Source organism: Primulina huaijiensis, chromosome 7, assembly GCF_012295235.1.
Source record: "Primulina huaijiensis isolate GDHJ02 chromosome 7, ASM1229523v2, whole genome shotgun sequence".
Lineage (NCBI taxonomy): Eukaryota > Viridiplantae > Streptophyta > Magnoliopsida > Lamiales > Gesneriaceae > Primulina > Primulina huaijiensis.
This window is the reverse complement of record NC_133312.1, coordinates 22,356,418-22,376,174: the sequence shown is the minus strand read 5'-3', so window position 1 is coordinate 22,376,174 and position 19,757 is coordinate 22,356,418. Positions and strand designations below refer to the sequence as shown.

Genomic DNA, 19,757 nt, shown 5'->3' with positions numbered 1-19,757 from the left:
AAAACATAAGCTCCACATGCAACCAACTGACCTAAAGTAAAATTTTAAAAATACACACATACGTATATATACATATATATACAGTAATAATAGTTTGTAAAACGGTAAAAATAATACGCAAAGAGCACAAACATGAGACATGTAAGGATCACATTCAAAGCGGATATCTATGATATTTACAACATATATTTCCTCTCAAAGATTTAAGTTCTACAAATTATTTATCTGACAAAGTTCGACGAGTGAAATTAAGAAAAGTTAGAACTCCAAAAAACTGGAGGGGAAAAAACCAACTCCAGAGAGGCCTTTCACGCAGCAGCGTCCTCGGAGAAATATTTACATCATCGCTTTCACTGCCCTAAACTCGCATTCAAACTGTAATAACAGTTCTATATGGAACTTGTATCTTACTCTCAAAACCGGCAAGAAGTGCCCAGCCTTTGTCTCTGATGCTGATAGAGGGTGACGGGCTTCTTCTGGGTAAATGCAGGGTGAAGCAACTCCTGGAATTTCTCCAAGAACAGTCCCCATTCTTCATCAGTCATGTCGGCTAGCTTCACAAAATTCACGCTTGCTGGAAGCTGCTCGTTCGCACTTCTGTGGCAAGACAATGAACTCAGAGAATAGCTGTAATCGGGCTTTGATCCTGGGAATTTTGGGAACTTCTGGTTCTTATTGACTGAGCTAATATTTTTCAGATACATGGACAGCTTCGAAATACTTGGATTATTCGATAGGAGCGGAGCATTGATGAAACTATGCTCCTCGTCTTCTCCTTCATTTTCCTCCTCGATACTTTCTTCATGCGTAGAAAGTGGAGCACGTAAATTAAAGCTTCCAAATCCAAAATGGAATGGGTTTCCTGCAACGAAGTTTTCAGAATCCAATTTTTGGGTGAACTCATATCCACCATCTTCGCAATCTAAGTCAAATTGAAACTCGTCAAAATTTATTTTATCTCTGGAAGATGGCATCTTCTCGGAGATGAGCCTTCTAGCCTCGATGCATATAACCTCAAGCTCACTAGGTTCCTCCTCACTAGTGCGGAACTCCCTACTCATCATCTCCCCGATCTCAGCAAGACACAGCCCATTTGCGGCAGCTTCCTTGAGAAAAATTGTACAAAGGAATAAGACACGCAAACAAGCTTCTCGAATCATAGGGAGTTCATTCCGCAACATCTCTGTGTCACGAACAGGGTCAAGATCTTTTATGTACTCAAGTTCATAGTCAGAGAACGGGATTGATGCCTGAGGCCAATGAATCCACTCGAAATACGGATCTTCCAAACTCTCTGGCAAACTGAGGCCGTGATCAATGGGAATCAATTCCACTTGACCGAATCTTTCGTCGTCGTCAAGCTTCCTAACTAACAGATTACCTGCATGCCTATCTGTGTTAAGAATCCTAATGTCTAAAATGCCAATTCGATGCACAGCAGAAATGGGGAAACTTGAGGTTCCATGGTCACTAGCATCATAATCATGTGGAATGAACTGTTGAAAGGATGCAATCTTGCTGACAAGATTCTTGTTTTGAGGCTTGTTTCCATTCACACCATCATTCACATTGAAGATGGAGTGAGTTATCTTGACCAGGGCCGTGGGTGGAACATTAGCAAAATGATCGTGATCGAGAAGATAAGCAGCCACTTCTCTGAACCCTGTTTCCCCAACCCTAACAGAGCGCTTTAAGCCAGGTTGACCTAGAACTTTGCCAACAAAGCCTTTTGGATTGTTAGGCGCGAATGGTTCCTCGTCTGTGGGCTTCACAATGGCAACACTCTCACCTCTGTTGTTTCTGAAATAATAAGCTCCTCCAAGCCCACTATGAACAGGGACTGGATCAACTCCATTGTTGATTGCCTTGATGATTTTCTTAACAAGTTGTTTTGTCTCGGCAAAACGCTTCGAATGCCCCAATATCTCTATAGGCCCACTCTGATCTCTCTGTTGGACGTTGCTACCAGTGGGTGACAAACATGGAGTAGAAGAGCTTCGGTGGAGTAAATTCCTTGTCAGCAGAAGAGCAGAATCATTTCGAATGGAACTCAGATCATTCTTCAGCACCTTATCGCCAAAAGTCAAGGAACTCTCCTCAATGGGAAAATTTATGGCAACCTGTAACCTCCTCTTCAGTGTATGAGCATTGTCGCTCCGGTCCAACTCCATACCTAGCACACAACCTGCTTCTGTCTGCACAAAAACACGACTCCTTCCCGTTGGTTTCCTTTCCATCCTATTGGATCCGTTATAATCCCCACTACCAAGTGGATTTGTGAAAAAAGTAACAGCCATCTGAGTCTTAACAGGGCTATCCAAATTACGAGACATAAAAGGACGAACAAAACTGAAAATGATTCTTCTCAAAGCCGGCAACCAAGATGTTGAGAGGAACAGAGCTCCCTCTCTCAATGGTATCGAAATATTAAAAAAGTAATCGGATAAAATTTTGCATCTAAGAAACAATCACTGATCCTTTGCCGTTTGCCAAGATCTGAGCTGCCACCCTTTACAAATTCTGCAACCAAAACCACGCACAAGATCGCTATATTAAAAGATCAAACTGAGACAAAGATCTACACAATCACTCCATCAGGAAAGCCACATGACAATTCCAATCAAGCGTTTGACCACAATCTCGAATGGAGTAACAAGAAAATCAAATAAACTAAAATAGAGAAAAGTACATTCAAGAAAAACGCACTCAAAAGAGAGAGAAAAAGGCTTCGAGAATCATTCAAGATTTGTTGCAAACAGCTTATTCGCCAAAACCTGAGCTCAAATCCAAGAAAAATCCCACGATATAACCACAAGAACAACAAAATATAAACATTGAATACATAGATTTCTTGAATCACTATTTAACATCACACGAAAATAAATGCTAGGCAACAATAAATTCTAACAAAAACGCAAATCAGCTGATACACGCAATAACCACGAAATCGACTGATTAAGAAAATGAATCAACTTCACACTCCACACACCACTCATTATCATTAAATAAACTCGCCTCACTCACATCTTAACAACAACTAAAAACTTAATACCATCAAGAAACTTGCCGATGCAGAACAAAATGCTCACCATTACACAACAACAAAAAAAACCACGAAAAAACAAATTATAGCATGAAATGGGAAAATCAACTCACCAGAACAACAGATCTGAACAAATCTTGAGACTGTTTCCCAGTTTTCCCGCTCACCGGAGAAAACCGTACATAGAAACAAAATGCACGGAAAATCCGAACAACCAACGCTCGGATATCAAGCGACCAGAAGGTTCAACGGCTAGGATCAAAGCTACCAGAAACCCTGTCTCGCTCCGTGCTTCCTCTCTCTGTATCTCTGTCTATTAACACGTGAACTTATCTTTTTTTCTATTTTTTTCTATACAAAAAATGGCGTTTAATACGATATTTTTCCACCTTTGTTACCATTTGTACTATTTTGTCGGATAAATTATGTATCATTAATTAGACTGAGTGCATTATTAATTGATAAAAAAATCAAAAGAAAACAAGAAAAGCTGTCCACTCCAATTTTTGTACTCGAAATTTTGAGATTATTTAATTTAAAGAACATGATCTTGTTTTCAGCTTGATTAACAATTGGAATACTTGAGCACTTGCTAAATGTCTCCATGCATCCAACTTGTATAATTTAAATGGGGTAGTTTAATTTTATTTAATAATGAATCCCCACAACTTCAGCACTTGTATCTTATATGTAAGTTTTAAATAATTTTGGGGAAAAAAAACACTGAGTTCTATTAATAGTTTTTTGGGAATTTTCAATTTTGGTAATTTAAATGGTCACATTTTAGTCTTAGTTTACTATATTTATTTTTTTGAAAATTTAAGTTTTTTTCCACGTGATGCCGACGTAAGCAGTGTCACATAAGCACTCTAGTGGAAAAAAACTAAAATGGCAAAAAAATTTACCAAATTGCTAAAAATAAAAGATGCAAGAATAATATTCAAATTTGATAATATAACGTGCCAAAATGACACGAAAGATCAACACATATGAAAAAATTATTTTTCTCAATTTAATTCAATAAAATCCGCATTACGTGGCAATTAAGGACATTAAATTACATTCAAACAATAGACCGCACTAGTCGAAAAACATACTGGAAAACAAATCAAATGTCTGATAACTGACAATGGTTTGGAATTCCGTGGAGGAGAATTTGATAATTTCTGCAAGTATCATGGGATCGTGACACATCGTATTGTGAGACACACTCCACAACAAAATATCTTGCAGAACGGATGGAAAAAACTATGATAGAAAGAACATGATGCATGCTCTCAAATGTTGGTTTAACAAAAGAGTTCTAGGCTAAATCTATCAATAAATCTTGCTACATGGTGAACATACGTCCATCTTTAGCAAAAAATTTGAAGACTCCTGAGAAGATGTGGTCAGGTTCTCTTTCCGAGTATGACAATCTGAAGATATTTGGTTGTTTGACTTATGCTAACGTAAATGAAGGCGAGCTTGAACCAAGGGCAAAAAAATGTATTTTTCTTGGATATCTTAAAGGTGTGATAGGGTACAAGATGTGGAGCCCTGATACAAGAAAATGCATCATTAGTAAAGACGTGACTTTCAATGAAGCTAAAATGATGAAAGTACAAAAGAAGTCGACATCTGAAAAAAGAAAATAAAGATACCTCTAAGAATGTCGAGCTTGAGGTGGAGTCTACAACATAATACTCAAAAGATAAATTGAACATATACTACAAACAATTGAGGAATCTGATCCTTTGCAGGATTATCAGTTGGCTAGAGACAGGAGAAAGAGAAAAAAGGTTAAAACTCCTCAAAGATATAGTTGTTATGCCGATCTAGTCTCTTATGCACCAAGTATTCCTGCAAGCATTACTCTTGATGAACCACAAATATACCAAGAGGCAATTGCTAGCAAGGAATCTCCTGAATGGATTAAGGCAATAACGAGGAGATTGAATCACTTGACAAAAATCATACTTGGAAGATTATTTAAAAATCGAAGAATCAAAAGGTTGTTGGAAGTAAATTGATCTTCAAAAGGAAAAAATTCATGGTGTAGAAGATGTAAGATTCAAAGCAAGACTTGTGGCAAAAGGTTTTACATTGAAAAAATGGATTGACTACAATGAACAAGAGAATGATTCAAACTTATTGCAAAGTATAGAACCTCGTGAACCACAGATAGAATGTATTCTGGGTAGGGGTGGGAAAAAATACCGAATTTTCGGTATACCGAGATTACCGTACCGAAAAAATACCGAATTTATCGAATTTTTGGTATACCGAAGATTTCGGTACGGTACGGTGTACCACCCCTAATTCTGGGGAACATGGAGGATCAAGTCTATGATCTAGAACAAGAGTTGTATTCTCTCTGGTGGTAAAAACACAACTCAATCCGTATACTTTTTGCAATTGTTTTTCATTTTGACTTGGAACTTGAGCAACTAGATGTCGAAAAAACTTTTCTACTTAGCGAACTGGAAGAACGAATCTACATGAAACAACCATAAAGATTTGAGGTTCCAAGCAAAGAAAACCATGTATGTCTGTTGAATAAATCTTTGTATGGCTTGAAACAGTCTCCAAGATAACAGTACAAACAATTTAATACTTTTATGCATGGAAATCATTGCTCAAAGAACGAGTATGATAGTTGTGTGTACATGAAGAGACTCAAGGATGATATATTCATCTATCTACTGTTATATGTTGATGATATGTCGATTTCTTGCAAAAACATATCATAAATTGAAAGGCTGAATGCACAGTTAAGTACATAATTTGAGAGAAATGATTTGGGAGCTGTTAAGAAAATATTGGAAATGGAGATCTACCGAGATAGAAAAGCAGGCACGATGTTTCTTTCAACAAAGAAGTATATTGAAAAGGTACTTGAACGTTTTGGCATGCAAGATGCGAAGCCTGTGACAACTCCATTAGCAGCTCATTTTAAACTCTCAGCAGCATTGTCACACAACACTAAAGAAGATGTGGAGCAAATGTCTCGTATCCCTTATGCAAATGAAGTTGGGAGCCTCATGTATTCCATGGTATGTACTAGACCAGATATTTCTCAAGTTGTCAGTGTTTTAAGCAGGTACATGGCAAATCCTAGAAAAGTATATTGGCAGACAGTCAAATGGATTATGTGATACTTGAGAGGAACTATTAATGTTGGTTTGACTTATGGAAATTCTAAGTACAATGATGTATGTATGCATTATTGGATTTGCGGACTAAGATTTTTCTGGAGATCTTGTTAGAAGAGATCGTCATGGGTATGTGTTCACACTCTGCGGACATACTATCAGTTGGAAAGCAACCTTGCAGACTATTGTTGCTTTGTCAACCACCGAGGCAGAGTACATCGCAGCAACAGAAGCTGTGAAAGAGATTATTTGGCTTAAAGGAGTACTAGTATGTGAGCTTGATATACCACTAGTTAAGATAATAGTCCACTGTGATATCCAGAGTGTAATCCATTGGACGAAAAATCATATGTATTATGAAAAGACGAAACATATCGATATCAGAATGCAATTCGTAAGAGATTTGGTTTCTCAAAAAACAATTACAATAGATAATACCTACAACAGATAATCCAGAAAACATGATGATTAAGCCAGTTCCAGCCACCAAGTTCAAGCATAGCTTGGACTTGATTTAAAGTATGTAGAATATGAGAAACATGAATGAGAACATCATATCAAACACTATGAATATTATTAATCTACGCCTAGGTAGAGATTTATTTATTAGTTTGCATAATTAATAATAGTGATTGTTAGTTGACATAATAATGGTGGTTGATAGTTGGCTAATAAATATGGTGGTTTGATTGTTGAAGGACGTGGAAAATTTTGAGTCATTTGTTTCATCTCAAATTTACATATAAATAGGTTTCATCATTGGCCTCGAAAACCATCTCAAAATGAGAAACATAAGAAGTAATTGAGAGAGTTTCTTGAGAAAAATTGAGAGTTTTTTTGCATAGAGTTGAGATAAGAAAATTATTCAGTGATTGAAAGTTCTTTTGTAAACTTTATCCATAGAATAAATGTGTTGCTCTCTTTCCTGTGGACGTAGGAAATTTCCCGACCGCGTAAATTTCTTGTGTCTCATTTTTCATTATTTGCTAACATATATAATTTTCTACAAGATGCAAACATCAAAGTTCAACAGTTACACAAAATAAAATATATTTCAAACGCCTTCATTATTTGGTGAACTTGAAATTCATTCTAATTACCACTACAAAAAATTCAATGTACAACCACACTCAAAAGACAACGGTTTTATCAGAAACCGTTGTCGTTTTTCCTATTAACAACGGTTTTCGTTAAAACTGTTGTCTTTGTGAATTTTTTCTTGTCAAAGACAAAAGTTTTTTAAAAACCGTTGTCTTTTATGGGACCCGTTGTCGTATACCGTTGTCTATTAGCGTGTTTTTCAGGACATACGACAATGATTTTAGAAAACCGTTGTCGATTAACGTGTCTTTTGAACAAACAACAACGATTCATTTAAACCATTGCCATATTTAGCGACGGTTTTAAGAAATCCGTCGCTAAATTTAGCTACGGTTTTAAACAAAACCGTCGCTATTTTTAAATTAGCCACAGTTAAGCTTAATCCGTCACTAAATTTAGCGACGGATTCCGCAAAACCGTCGCTATATTTAGTGACGGTGTTTAATAAAACTGTAGCTATTTTTAAATTTGCAACAGTTTAATGCAATAACTGTCGCTAATAGCGACAATTTAACCCAAAACCGTCGCAAATTGTCTATAAATCCATTTTCTTCAATACCACTTCACAACACTTAAAATATTAGCGACAGAAATCATGAAAAAACCGTCGGTAATTAGCGACGGACTTTATGAAAAAATTGTCGCTAATTTTAGCAATGATTTAATAAACCATCGCTAATTAGCGACGGTATTTTTATGATTTCCGTCGCTAATTAACGACAGGTTTTCAAAAACTGTCGCAAATAATTTACGACGGTTTTTCAAAAATCGTCGCAAATTGTAGCTACAATATCGGTTAAAAACCGTTGTCTTTGAGCGAACCCTTTAACCACAGGGACTTTAACAACGGAAACTGGAATGAAACCGTTGTCATTTGTCTTTTTTCTTGTAGTGTACGTGAAACACTACTTAAACATGTAAGATGTGTATTTGAAATTTATTGTCTTGCTTCTATAAAAATACAAAAATACATTTGAATATATTTGAAATACATGGATTTGAAATCCATCGATCCAAACGCAACCTTAGGTTCCACACTCCAAACTCAGATGACATTGCAAGATTAAGAATGGTAATTTGATTATAGTTATAGTCTGCCTAAACCAAAAGAACTAGTGCATCACATTGGAATGTCTCCCAAACTTATTTGTGCCACTGTCCGGTTAAATGTGGTGGCATTTCGGGATCGTAGCAGTTCTTGATGTTTTGTTTGATAATTTTTATTTTTCGTGCAGATGAAGCTGATCAGAAACGAATGCCTCAGGCTTTATCCTGCAGCTCATTTAGTCACAAGAAAAGCTTCAAAGAAAGTTTAACTATGGAATCTGATTTTTCCTCAGAATATCAACATTTTCATCCAAATTTTAGCACTGCACCACAACCCTCAAATATGGGGAGAGGATGTTCATCTTTTCAAACTAGAGAGATTTATGGAAGGCATTGCTAAAGCTACCAAGAACAACGCTGCAGCCTTTTTCCATTTGGTATGGGGCCTCGAACTTGTGTAGGATTAAACTTCACAACCAATGACAAGATTGCTCTTTTAATGATTCTGCAGCGATTCAAGTTCATTCTTTCTCTAAACTACATCCAACAACCTGTTAAAACTCTTATTATGCGCCCAAAAATGGTGTGAAAGTCTTACTCAAAGCCATTCAAGAGTAAAACTAAATACTTTGTTGTACGAATTATCTGGTGTGCTGGAATTTCAAAATGATTCAATTTGAGCACGATATTTAAGAAGAATTTCAAAATTTTAAAAATGATACATACATGAAAAAAGAGACAGGATTTCATAATCTGTTTTTCATGGCTCATAGAAGCGGTTTTCAACCATTTTTAAAGTCTTAGCAGGAGCTAAGTGTTTGCATAATTTTTTTGTGATGCGCGCGTTCTAGGTACTAAAAACACCAACTTGAATGAAAAATAATAAAAAAAATTAATTTCTAACTATTCAAACAACGTGAATTCTTAATTCAATCGTTAGTTTTAATCTCCTAAACTAATATACACCAAAATAAAGGAATATGATGGAAATGTCGCTAAAATATAAGAAATAAACTTCCAACATGATTAATAAATTCGATCATTATTTCTACTTGCCTAAACTAATATGTACCAAAATAAAGGAATATGATGAAAATAACGCTAAAATTTAAGAAATAAACTTCCAACATTATTTTGTATCTACAAAAATCTGCAGAAATTCGGAAACATAAAATATAAAAACATCGATTGAAAAAAATAATGGAAACTGGAATGAAAAGCCTAGAAAATATTGAGAATGCTTGAAATATGAAAATATGCGGATTTGCTGCTGGAACAATTTGTACTAAAGTAATTTGTCATGTTTTGGCTTCTTCCATCCATTCAAAGCTGTCACAGTCCAATATTATGCAATGAAATCTGGTGGTCCACAGAAAATGGAAGGCCTAAAGCAAGGATGAAAGGGGTGATTTGTTAAATATATCGTAAGGCTCGTGGCTTCAACGTAGAGGAAGAACTACTGAAATTTTTATTTGAAATGGTTTTTTCAAATGATGTCACCCTTTATTGTTCTTTATCATTGTTTGATCCATAATCTATTAAACAAGGGAAGATTTGTGAGGCACTTGTACTTTTTTAGTGAGAGATGGTAATCTGTAGTTTTCAAAGATGAAATACAATTCAAACCATGAAATCATTTTGAATCTTTGTACATCTTCCCCTTAAAAATATCATAAAGATTCTGAAAATAAATATGTATATAAAATTTTCTGTTCTATCTATTTAGGTAAATATTACGACGCTTTTTTATTTAATATCAGGGCATTTGTCACAAAAACAGCTACCAATACCAAGATCGAAAAGTATGCTAATCTGCATTAGTTTAAAAAGTTCATAATGTTTCCTCAAACACTGAAAGAGTTTCTGAACTAGACGATAAATAAAAGTAAAGCCAAAGACAGAATTGGACTAGTATCTTTGTTTCTGTTTTCACAAAATTCTGGCTGATATAAAAATAAATCATCTAGTAACTTTGCTGTTTGCGGAAAATGGCTCCCGTCGAAATTTTTGTGCTTGTTCTTTCGAGTGTTCTTTGCTTGTTCTTTCTTTTGAAAGTTATTAGATTCCTCCGCAGAGTATGGTGGAATCCACTTCAGCTACAAGCATTCATGGCTTCACAGGGAATCAGAGGTCCATCTTATAGTTTTCCCCATGGAAGTACCAAGGAAGTATCCGACATCTTACACCGATCCATGGAAGCAACGTCTTCAGACATAACACATGATATATTTCGAAGAACTCAGCCTCATGTGTATACATGGATAAAAACATATGGTAAGGTCATGTTTTCGAACTTTTGTGTTGTTTTTTTTGTCTCTCTCATGATTGCTCAGCAATGTTTATTGGTGAAAGGGATGAATTTTCTAAACTGGCATGGTTCGCAAGATCAGTTGTTCGTCAGTGAACCGGAGCTTGTTAAAGAGATATTGATGAATAGAGAAGGCTTTTTTCCAAAAATGGACATGGAAGGATATGCAAAAAGATTGCTAGGGGAGGCACTAATTACTAATGAAGGTGAAAAATGGGAGAGGATAAGGAAACTAGCAAATCACACTTTTCATTCAGAAAGTCTAAAAGTAAGTCTTTGCTTATTTCTCCATAACCGGGTGGAGTGAAAGACTTTATAAGAGCGTTCACATTTTCTATTAATCATTTTCAAAACTCATTTCATGAGATCTAGCTTGTACTGCCTCATTAGTTTAGTGCATGACAGTACTATCGAATATCGACGAAATCTGAAGTTGTGTTCTATGTTCAGAGGATGGTTCCGCAGATGAGTTCAAGTGTTTCCATGATGCTTGAAAAGTGGAAAAATTACGATGGGAAGGAGATTGATGTGTTCAAGGAATTTGGACTGCTGACTACTGAAGTGATATCAAGAACAGCGTTTGGGAATAGTTACTTGGAAGGGAAGAATATATTTGAAATGGTGGCCAAGTTAACTTCGACCACTGTCAGAAATGAAAATAAAATCAGATTCCCAGGCATCAGGTTTTTGCTTAGAGCTAAGAAATAGTCTCATACTAATCAAATTCTTAGTGGGTTTTTCTTCTAACAGTAGTTTGCTAAATTTTTCAGCCTGGTTTTTAAATCTGATGATGAAGTTGAAGCAGAGAAACTCGAAAAAAGGATAAAGGGTTCTATCATGGAGCTGGTAAAGAAGAGGGAAAGTTCACCAAATTCGGAATTGGGAGATTTTGGAAGTGATTATTTAGGCCAACTTGTGAAAATCAGGCATGATTCCGATGTAAAGAAACGAATCACACCCGAACAGATGATCGATGAGATCAGGGTAATATACGGTGCTGGACATCTCACGACCACGAGTCTTCTTGCTTGGTGCATCCTGCTTCTCGCGATACATGAGGACTGGCAAGAAAAGGCAAGAGAAGAGGTGAAGGAGACTCTTGGTTTCCACACACCGAATTCGGATGGCATTGCAAGATTAAGAACGGTAATCTGATTACAGTTAGAGCCTAAATCCAAACAACTAGTGTATTAGGTGGGAAAATCTCCGAAATGTAGGATCATAACAATTCTTTAAGTTTTCTTTGATAATTTTTATTTTTCTTGCAGATGAACTTGATCATAAACGAATGCCTCCGGCTTTATCCTCCAGCGCTTACACTGACAAGAAAAGTTTCAAAGAAAGTTAAGCTAGGGAATCTGATTCTTCCTCAGAATATTAACATTTTCATCCCAATTTTAGCACTGCACCAGAATCCTCTGATCTGGGGAGAAGATGCTGATCTTTTCAAGCCAGAGAGATTCGCTGAAGGCGTTGCTAACGCTACCAAAAACAACTCTGCGGCCTTTTTGCCATTCGGTATGGGGCCTCGAACTTGTGTAGGATTAAACTTCACAACCAATGAAGCCAAGATCGCGCTCTCAATGATCCTACAGCGATTTAAGTTCGTTATCTCTCCGAACTACGCCCACCAACCTGCACAAATGTTTATCCTTACGCCAAAAAATGGTGTCAAAGTCATCCTCAAAGCTCTTTAAAAGTAAATTAAACTACTACACTCTAGAGTACAATTTATCTGGTGTGCTGGTAAAAGGTATGTTCCCTCTCTATTGTTCTAAGAAGTAAACTTGTGTAATTAACAGTTCAACGTTGGAGAATAATACAAAGTCGTCGCAACTTCCTTCAGTCTGATCACATGAAAACTTCCAAGAATGTCGATATGTTTTCAGAAATATTGTGTGATTTTAGTCAAATGTTTTGTACTCGTCCCATGTTTATGAGAAATATTTATGTGCAACAATTCCAATGGAAATATATTTCCATGCAACAATTCCAGTAACATTCCATTCTAATTCAACATGTTTAAAAAACAATCACACCAATAAAACCAACAAATAACAATCAATTGTGAGATTTTTTTCCCCTTGGTTAAGATGGGTTGAATAATAAATTATTATGTGATGATGCATGTATAATTTGACGTAGGATAAAGTGACCATTATGCACACCTCAGATCTTGTGGAACACCAACATGATAAACGACACAAAGATGGCAGATTTGTCTTTCTATATACATTCTTAGGAATTTGCCATCCTTGCCTAACTTCTTCCAAGATACATTCATACATATATAATTGGTCAAAAGTGCAAATTTACGGCATGTTTTTTTTTATTACACGCGTTCTGTTATTTTCGTGCTATCATATGATTTCACAATAAGGAACAAGCGAAAAACAACAAAATTAGGCTAATGTAACAAAATTAAGGCTCTTGCCCGATAAGTACTGTCGGCCACATTCTAAAGCTAATTAAAAGGCGGACAAAATTCCTCGTTTCATGCCCTATTAATCATACAATATTTAACTATATCTGTCACAAAATTGGTTACATAGAGTTGTATATGTATAGCAGAACAAAAAAACCCATGTTTTATGGGACAAATGGAACTTGCTTGTTATGAATGGGCCGTCGTTTTCTAACCCATGGATAATCCATCGTAAAATATTCTGATTCCTTGGACCCTTCTCTCCATTCACCTTTCTCTTTTGCATGCATCGCATTTTCTTGTCTCTCGCGTGGAGTGAGATTGTTACCTAAATAAATGTAACGCAAGACACAATTTTACAAGAATCTAAAAAATGAAATGAATGTATTAAACATTATGCAAAAATTAATAAGGAGATATAGACTTCAAGTACATCGACTGAGGTATGAATTCAAAATTTTCGAAAAAAATGTGACTAAACGCAGGATTTTTATACTTAATGATCGAGAGCAAAAATGATAGGATGCTAGGTAAATGTCAAAAACATTAAACATAGAGGAGATGGATGCAAGAAACCCGACTAAACGCATCTCAGGCTTTCTAAGAAGGTTATGCATGGTTGATGGGAAATGAGGTGCCACTGAAACCATATCTGATGTGCACGAAGGGATACATATGAACAATAAACCCTAACCCTCTTACATTTCTAACGAGTAAGGATTTTACGCGAAATGATACCAACGAGGCCGGGAAATGGTAAACTTGATGAAAAAAAAGAACCTATTTTCCTTACCCGAGGAAGCTTCAGTCTTCAAGCTCTTGTTGTTCGGGACAACATTTTTGTCAGAAAATCCTTTAACCAGTACCGCCTCTTCACTGAGTTTTAGTTTTCTTGGCAGTGAAGAAGCTGTACCGCACTCGGCATCATTTTGGTAAAGAACTTTGTGCAGATGTACTTCATCTGAGGCGCAGTGCACAAACATGAAACAAAATGCAGCCAAAAGGCTTAACAAATCCATAGTTCCCTATGATAGAAGGTTTTCTTTGACGAAAGCTTTTATAAAGCAAAGGAAGCTAGCTAGCTAGCTTACAATCTTACATATATAAAGAAGAAAGAAATGGAAGTAGTGGTATTTTTAGTAAGAAATGCAAGAGAACATACACAAAACACAAAATTCAGAGTCCCAAAACCAGTACACAAAAAACCCTTATTTTTATACTACACTTTTTAGGAACAATCAAAACTTTGAATTGACTTTTGTGTGCCCAATCGGGAACTGGCGCTTATTCGTATCTTTATATTATATTACGATGGTACACTTTATATTTTCGAGAAAATTTTGGTTCTATATATGGGTATGTTTAGTTGGGTTGATTAGATTTGATGAGATTATATAGATAAATAATATTATAATTTTTTAAAATATATGAGTAGATGTTGAATAATATTGAATCAGTAATATATTTAGTCTGATGCAAAAATTTGTGTGAGACGGTCTCACGGGTCGTATTTTGTGAGACGGATCTCTTATTTGGATCATCCATGAAAAAGTATTAATTTTTATGCTAAGAGTATTATTTTTTATTGTGAATATCGGTAGGATTGACCTATCTCACAGATAAAGATTCGTGAGACCGTCTCACAAGAGACCTACTCTTAGTCTGATTGGTTAAATTTGAGATAAAATGATAAAATTATATTAATATCCTTTTCAATAATTACTAAAAATAAATAAATAAAGATATCGAAGATAATATTGTAATTTTGTATTAAATTATTTTGATAAATTTAGGATAAATAATAAGATAAATAATTGATACCTAAAATTGCAACTAAACACCTTCCCAGTCCTTGACTTTATTCTGAAAACTAGTAGATTACGTTCTGTCCATAGGCTCCAACAAACCAGTACCATGTGGAGAATGAGTTAGCTCGACATAGTTTTCGGAACCGTAGACAATTTGTTTTACTCGCATGTCATTCCGTTGTTTATCGTCAAAATTATAATTTATGATTTATTGAATATGTAATGGAATGATTTTAATAAAAAAAAATTGCAGCCAAACATTTGATGGGATTGACATCGAAGCAACCAAACGTAACCGTATGAAATTTACTATTAGGAAAGTCTTCGTTGTAAGCTAAGGGGAACTATGTTCATATGTTGTTTCTAGTCAAAGGAAGCAACTCTAAGTTCACATGAGAATTTTGTTTTCCAAACATAAATTATATAATAATATTGCATCAAATGGCGTATATAATAAAAAAACGTGCATGTGGGATAGTGATATTCCATTGAAAACTACAAGTAGCTATATTTGTCAATCAAGCTGAGATAGGAAAAGTAGGGTTGGTAGGACAGTTGCTAGCTGTACTTGCTGTTCAATTTAAATATAAATACCAAGTTTTTATATACTAATTATTCAAAATTTCATTTCTGATCAACAACTTGCATTTTTCCAAATAAAAAATGTGTATATCACTATTAACTATATGTACATAAGTCATAACCCCCTTTATAATAAATATTTTGTATGAAATTAAAAAGCACGCACAGACAATCAGAATATACCAATAATACTTCATTAGATTTCCAAACCAAAGAACCAAATAAAACTAATCTTGTTGATGCTACACAAAATTTACAAGCTCTCTCTTGGAAATTGACATCAAACAATGTGATAATTGAAAAGAATAACAAAATTAGACATAAGAAACAGCTCCAAGCTCACAAGTTCAGATCACATCATGAATTCAAGAAATAGCATTCAAGCAAACCGAGCCCGAGAAATATCGACATGTATAATCACAACGCTCGTATCTTTTAAAAGATCCCCGTTGTATAACTGCACCCTAATAACCTAATATGAAAAGAAGACCTTTAGAATCTACAGCAAAGAAGGCCTGATCTCCAACCTTTGTGTTTCCGAAAATGTCTCCCATCGGCTTTCGCCATTCTTACAGGACTGCTATTCCATTCAGATTGTAATCTGTAAGTGAAACAAATAAACCAACATAAGCAAAAATGTCAACAGAGGAGGAACTGTAGAGATCTCGAGAAGAATTTTACATTGGGAAAGCAAATGATCGGCCACTGGCAGCACTGCCATCAGATCGAAGGGAGAGGCTCCCAGTATATGCTATTGGCCCTGAAAAAGTAATAAGACCACCAGCAGCAGTGAAGCTTGATTCTCCCTCGTCATGTCGAAGTTGGCTGATGACTGAAACCTCATCGGAATTCTTGCGCTCATGCTTGATTGAATGTTGCTCTATACCTTGGCCATCATGAGTCATTTTGTTTTTCACATCCTCGCTGCAGACGTGCTGAACTAGGACAGCTTCAGAGGACCTATCAGAATCCTCATTCTTAACATCAATGGCTTGTTCTTGCGCGCCTCTAGCGGCTTTGTCATTAATGCTAGCACACCGAGCTAACGAACTATCCAATATATTGTCAGCATTTCCATCTCTATGAGCATGCACATTCCCTGATTCAGTTAACTGTTCCTTTAAGTTTTCAATTTGCTCACGTGTGATGTTCGAGACCACTTGTTCAGGGGAATTGAAATCGAAGGTAATGCTGCCTCCTATTTTACTGTTATACAATTCAGTGTTTGATTCAATATCTTCCTTTGCTCCTGTTCCTGCTCCTGATTCTGCTTCTACTGCCAATTCTGGGATCTTAGAATCTTCTTCTCCCAAAAAAAACTGCAAGTAAATTGCATGAGCATGTTAGCATTATCGTGAGTTAATCGATCGGGTCCAAAACAGAATGCTGCGTGCTATGGTAAAACACAAGTAAAATTAAAAATAGTTGCAATCTAATTGTCTAAAACAAAGATTGCAGATTTCAGAGCTGTATATCAGACAACTAATAAAATATGTAAATGCAGAACCAGAGCAAAGGTAGGGCACATACTTCATCATGCTGTTCCACAGCTTTATTCCCCTCATCATCCAAAGATTTGAGAAAAGAACGAAGGAAACTCCGCGTACCAAACTCTTGAATGGGAAGTTCACTACCAACATAAGATTCCTTTTTATTATCTCTGCCAAAACAGTTTGATTCACCTACCTGTGTTGAGTCCTCTATTTCACAATTTTTAGCACTGTCATCAGCAGACAAGTTTCCTGAGGGCGGTTTCGACCTGCATTGAGCAAGTAATTCGTCATAGCTCACTCCAATTTTTCCACATTCAGTCTCATCAACGCTACTGGTATTTCCTAAAGATGCCGCCTCTAATCCATTTGATATAACAAACACATTGTTGATGTCTCCCTCTGCGCCAGGTTGATCATCTTTACAACTTTCGAACAAAATTTTGTCCTTTGCAGGCATCCTTTCATCAATGCTTATGTCCTTCACGACGTGAAAATTAATCTCTTTGTTGCGTACAGTCAACTTGGGTGATTCACATTCCAAGACGTTTTTGTCTGTAAATAATTCCAAATCTTTCTCAATCAAGTCTGAACTAGTCATTTGTGGTGAGCTAAAATCGCTCGATTCACTTTTCCTATCGATATTGGATAATTTAACAGCGGGGCTGCTCTGCAACTTTTCTTTGTCATTTGCTGCAGAAGACCTTCTAAGAGAATCTAACCTTCCAAGTTCACAATTGTTTGAAAGATCATCAACAGCATTTATATTCCAATGCTTGCCTCCACCATTAACCTCAAATGCAATAGGATCATTTTCCCTTTTAGAACCATTTACTTGGCATACTTCTTTACCTTCAAAGGGCAGGGAATCTGCTTCCTTCCCAAAACTTTTAGAATCATAAAATGTTGTATTCCGATTTTCCTTCATGTTTTGCTCTTCAGCATAGAAGACACTGCCATTGCATTTAAATGGTTTAGAAAAAGCTTAGAAACAAAGAGGATGCAAAACAAAGGCTTAAAATCTGCATTGCATATCACTTCTCACCCATTCAGAAGTTTGGAAAGGCATAAATGTACTCGTGTAGCTAGAAAATTAGCATGCGAAACCAATCGAGATTTAAATTTTAAAAACGGGCGCTACCAAGTTTCATGCTTCATTTCACTTGGCATTGTTTGGATAACTCTCAGTGATTGTGAAGCAAGCATCCACTAGGCAGGCACATGCTACTCAAAACAATCTGCCAGTCAGAAAGTTGGCAAAGTTAGAGCGGATGAAAAACAACAAAAAAATAAAGACATAACAGATAACGTAATAACAACATATCATTGGTGATTAAACATTAAGGAAAAACAATTTGCCGCAAATAATAGCAAGCCACGAAGAGGAAACAATAGCTAGAGCAGAGTCAGTCTCAGGTTACATTGAAAGGGAGAAAAGAGAGAGAGAGAGAGAGAACCAAATGCAATCTACTGAATGCCAGTACCTTGAGGAAATGGTCAGCCCCGATTGAGTAACATCAAAAGATAAAAGATAAGTAAGCATACATAACAAAGGCACCATGATTCTCAGTTCAGATTCTTGACTACAAGGGGTAAGTTTAAAGATGCATATAAATATGGAAAACATAACTTCCAAACTGATTTCTTTAACTTTCGAGTGGAACAGTAAAAGTCCAGTTTAAAATTTTTACGTGTAACTGGATATCCTTAAAATAATGTCCGAAACTTTTAATATAAATAAAGAATAAGAAATTATCCTTTTTTCTCTTTTAACTTCCTTGACCACTACACCTGTTATCATTTGGAATCTACCCTTCGTCTAAAGTAAAAGAAGAGGACAAGAAAAAGTCACCAATTCTTAAAACATCCTAGCAGCTAAAAGAATACATATACTCACATTTTAAACTTTTTTCGTTCAAAGTCAAAACCCCAATCCCCACATCATTTGTCCTCTACCTCCCAGATCTGAGTTACACCCTAATTTTATATAACTTTTTTAATCTTTTAAGTTTTAACCATTCCATAATCTCACTTACAAGTTACAAAGAGAATAACGTAATTATTTGCCCAAATCCTTTAAGTCTGACAGATTTTATTTTATCAAATCCCCAAAATTTTAAAATGCAAAAACACACCGCCCATGGAAAAAGAAAACCCAGAAAATCAAATTCAGAAGCAAAACTCATATATTTCCATACACACAAGTGGATAAATAAAGAGCCCAAAATTGAAGTACCTGAATTACCTGTTCGATCAACATAAAAAATAAAAAAAAAAAACAGACTTCCCCTTTACGATTTCACAGAATTCTGAAAAAAAAAAATTCACTTCAACGCTTCAGAAGTTGATCAGCTTAAGAAAATCCCGAATAAAAAATCAGGAAAAAAAAAAAAGATCAGTTCAAAATTGTATCACGAACGAGTGACTACCAGACGGAGATCTAAACATCAAGAATCAACAAAAACATATCACAATTACATTTAAATATGCATAAACACACAAATACAAACCTTAGCTGCGATTCAGCTCTGTAAACAAAGAATTTGCACGTATCAAGCGAAACCTCAGCCGCCTAAACGACACATCATCACGCCGTTTGATTTTCTCCCCGATAAAGGGATATATTAAATACAGATAGATACACTCTTCCTACGCAGAGAGAGAGAGAGAGGGTGGAGAGATTAATGAAATGGATTTGCGCTGTATAATACATGTTTTGTGTGCATAGACAGCGATCAAGTGATAATAGTCAACACCTCCTTCGTTCTCTCTCTAGGTGTAGATACAGAATCCTGTATGTACAGCCGGGTAATAAATGG

The 19,757-nt window shown here is 35.8% G+C and overlaps 3 protein-coding genes across 6 annotated transcripts; 1 reads left to right on the top strand and 2 right to left on the bottom strand.

The window, feature by feature from the left end:
- Positions 1–133: 133 nt before the first annotated feature.
- On the bottom strand, positions 134–3,372 carry LOC140980982 (phosphatidylinositol 4-kinase gamma 5-like). Its single transcript, XM_073447154.1, has 2 exons — positions 3,157–3,372; positions 134–2,520 (listed from the first exon to the last, which is right to left on the bottom strand). The coding sequence occupies exon 2, from the start codon at positions 2,331–2,333 to the stop codon at positions 414–416; it is 1,920 nt and encodes a 639-aa protein (XP_073303255.1). The 5' UTR covers positions 2,334–2,520; positions 3,157–3,372; the 3' UTR covers positions 134–413.
- Positions 3,373–10,136: 6,764 nt separating this feature from the next.
- On the top strand, positions 10,137–12,584 carry LOC140981166 (cytochrome P450 CYP749A22-like). The gene is made up of 5 exons (XM_073447469.1): positions 10,137–10,599; positions 10,678–10,901; positions 11,084–11,316; positions 11,404–11,779; positions 11,902–12,584. The coding sequence occupies exons 1-5, from the start codon at positions 10,314–10,316 to the stop codon at positions 12,328–12,330; spliced, it is 1,548 nt and encodes a 515-aa protein (XP_073303570.1). The 5' UTR covers positions 10,137–10,313; the 3' UTR covers positions 12,331–12,584.
- Positions 12,585–15,662: 3,078 nt separating this feature from the next.
- Positions 15,663–19,757, bottom strand: LOC140981173 (uncharacterized). Of its 4 annotated transcripts, XM_073447476.1 has the most exons (6): positions 19,449–19,756; positions 19,184–19,247; positions 18,080–18,176; positions 16,979–17,891; positions 16,130–16,767; positions 15,663–16,049 (listed from the first exon to the last, which is right to left on the bottom strand). In XM_073447476.1, the coding sequence occupies exons 3-6, from the start codon at positions 18,142–18,144 to the stop codon at positions 15,941–15,943; spliced, it is 1,725 nt and encodes a 574-aa protein (XP_073303577.1). In that variant the 5' UTR covers positions 18,145–18,176; positions 19,184–19,247; positions 19,449–19,756; the 3' UTR covers positions 15,663–15,940. The 4 variants fall into 4 exon arrangements, with proteins under 4 accessions (XP_073303577.1, XP_073303579.1, XP_073303576.1 ...); XM_073447478.1 differs by lacking the exon at positions 19,184–19,247 and having other exon boundaries at positions 17,984–18,176; positions 19,449–19,757; XM_073447475.1 differs by lacking the exon at positions 19,184–19,247.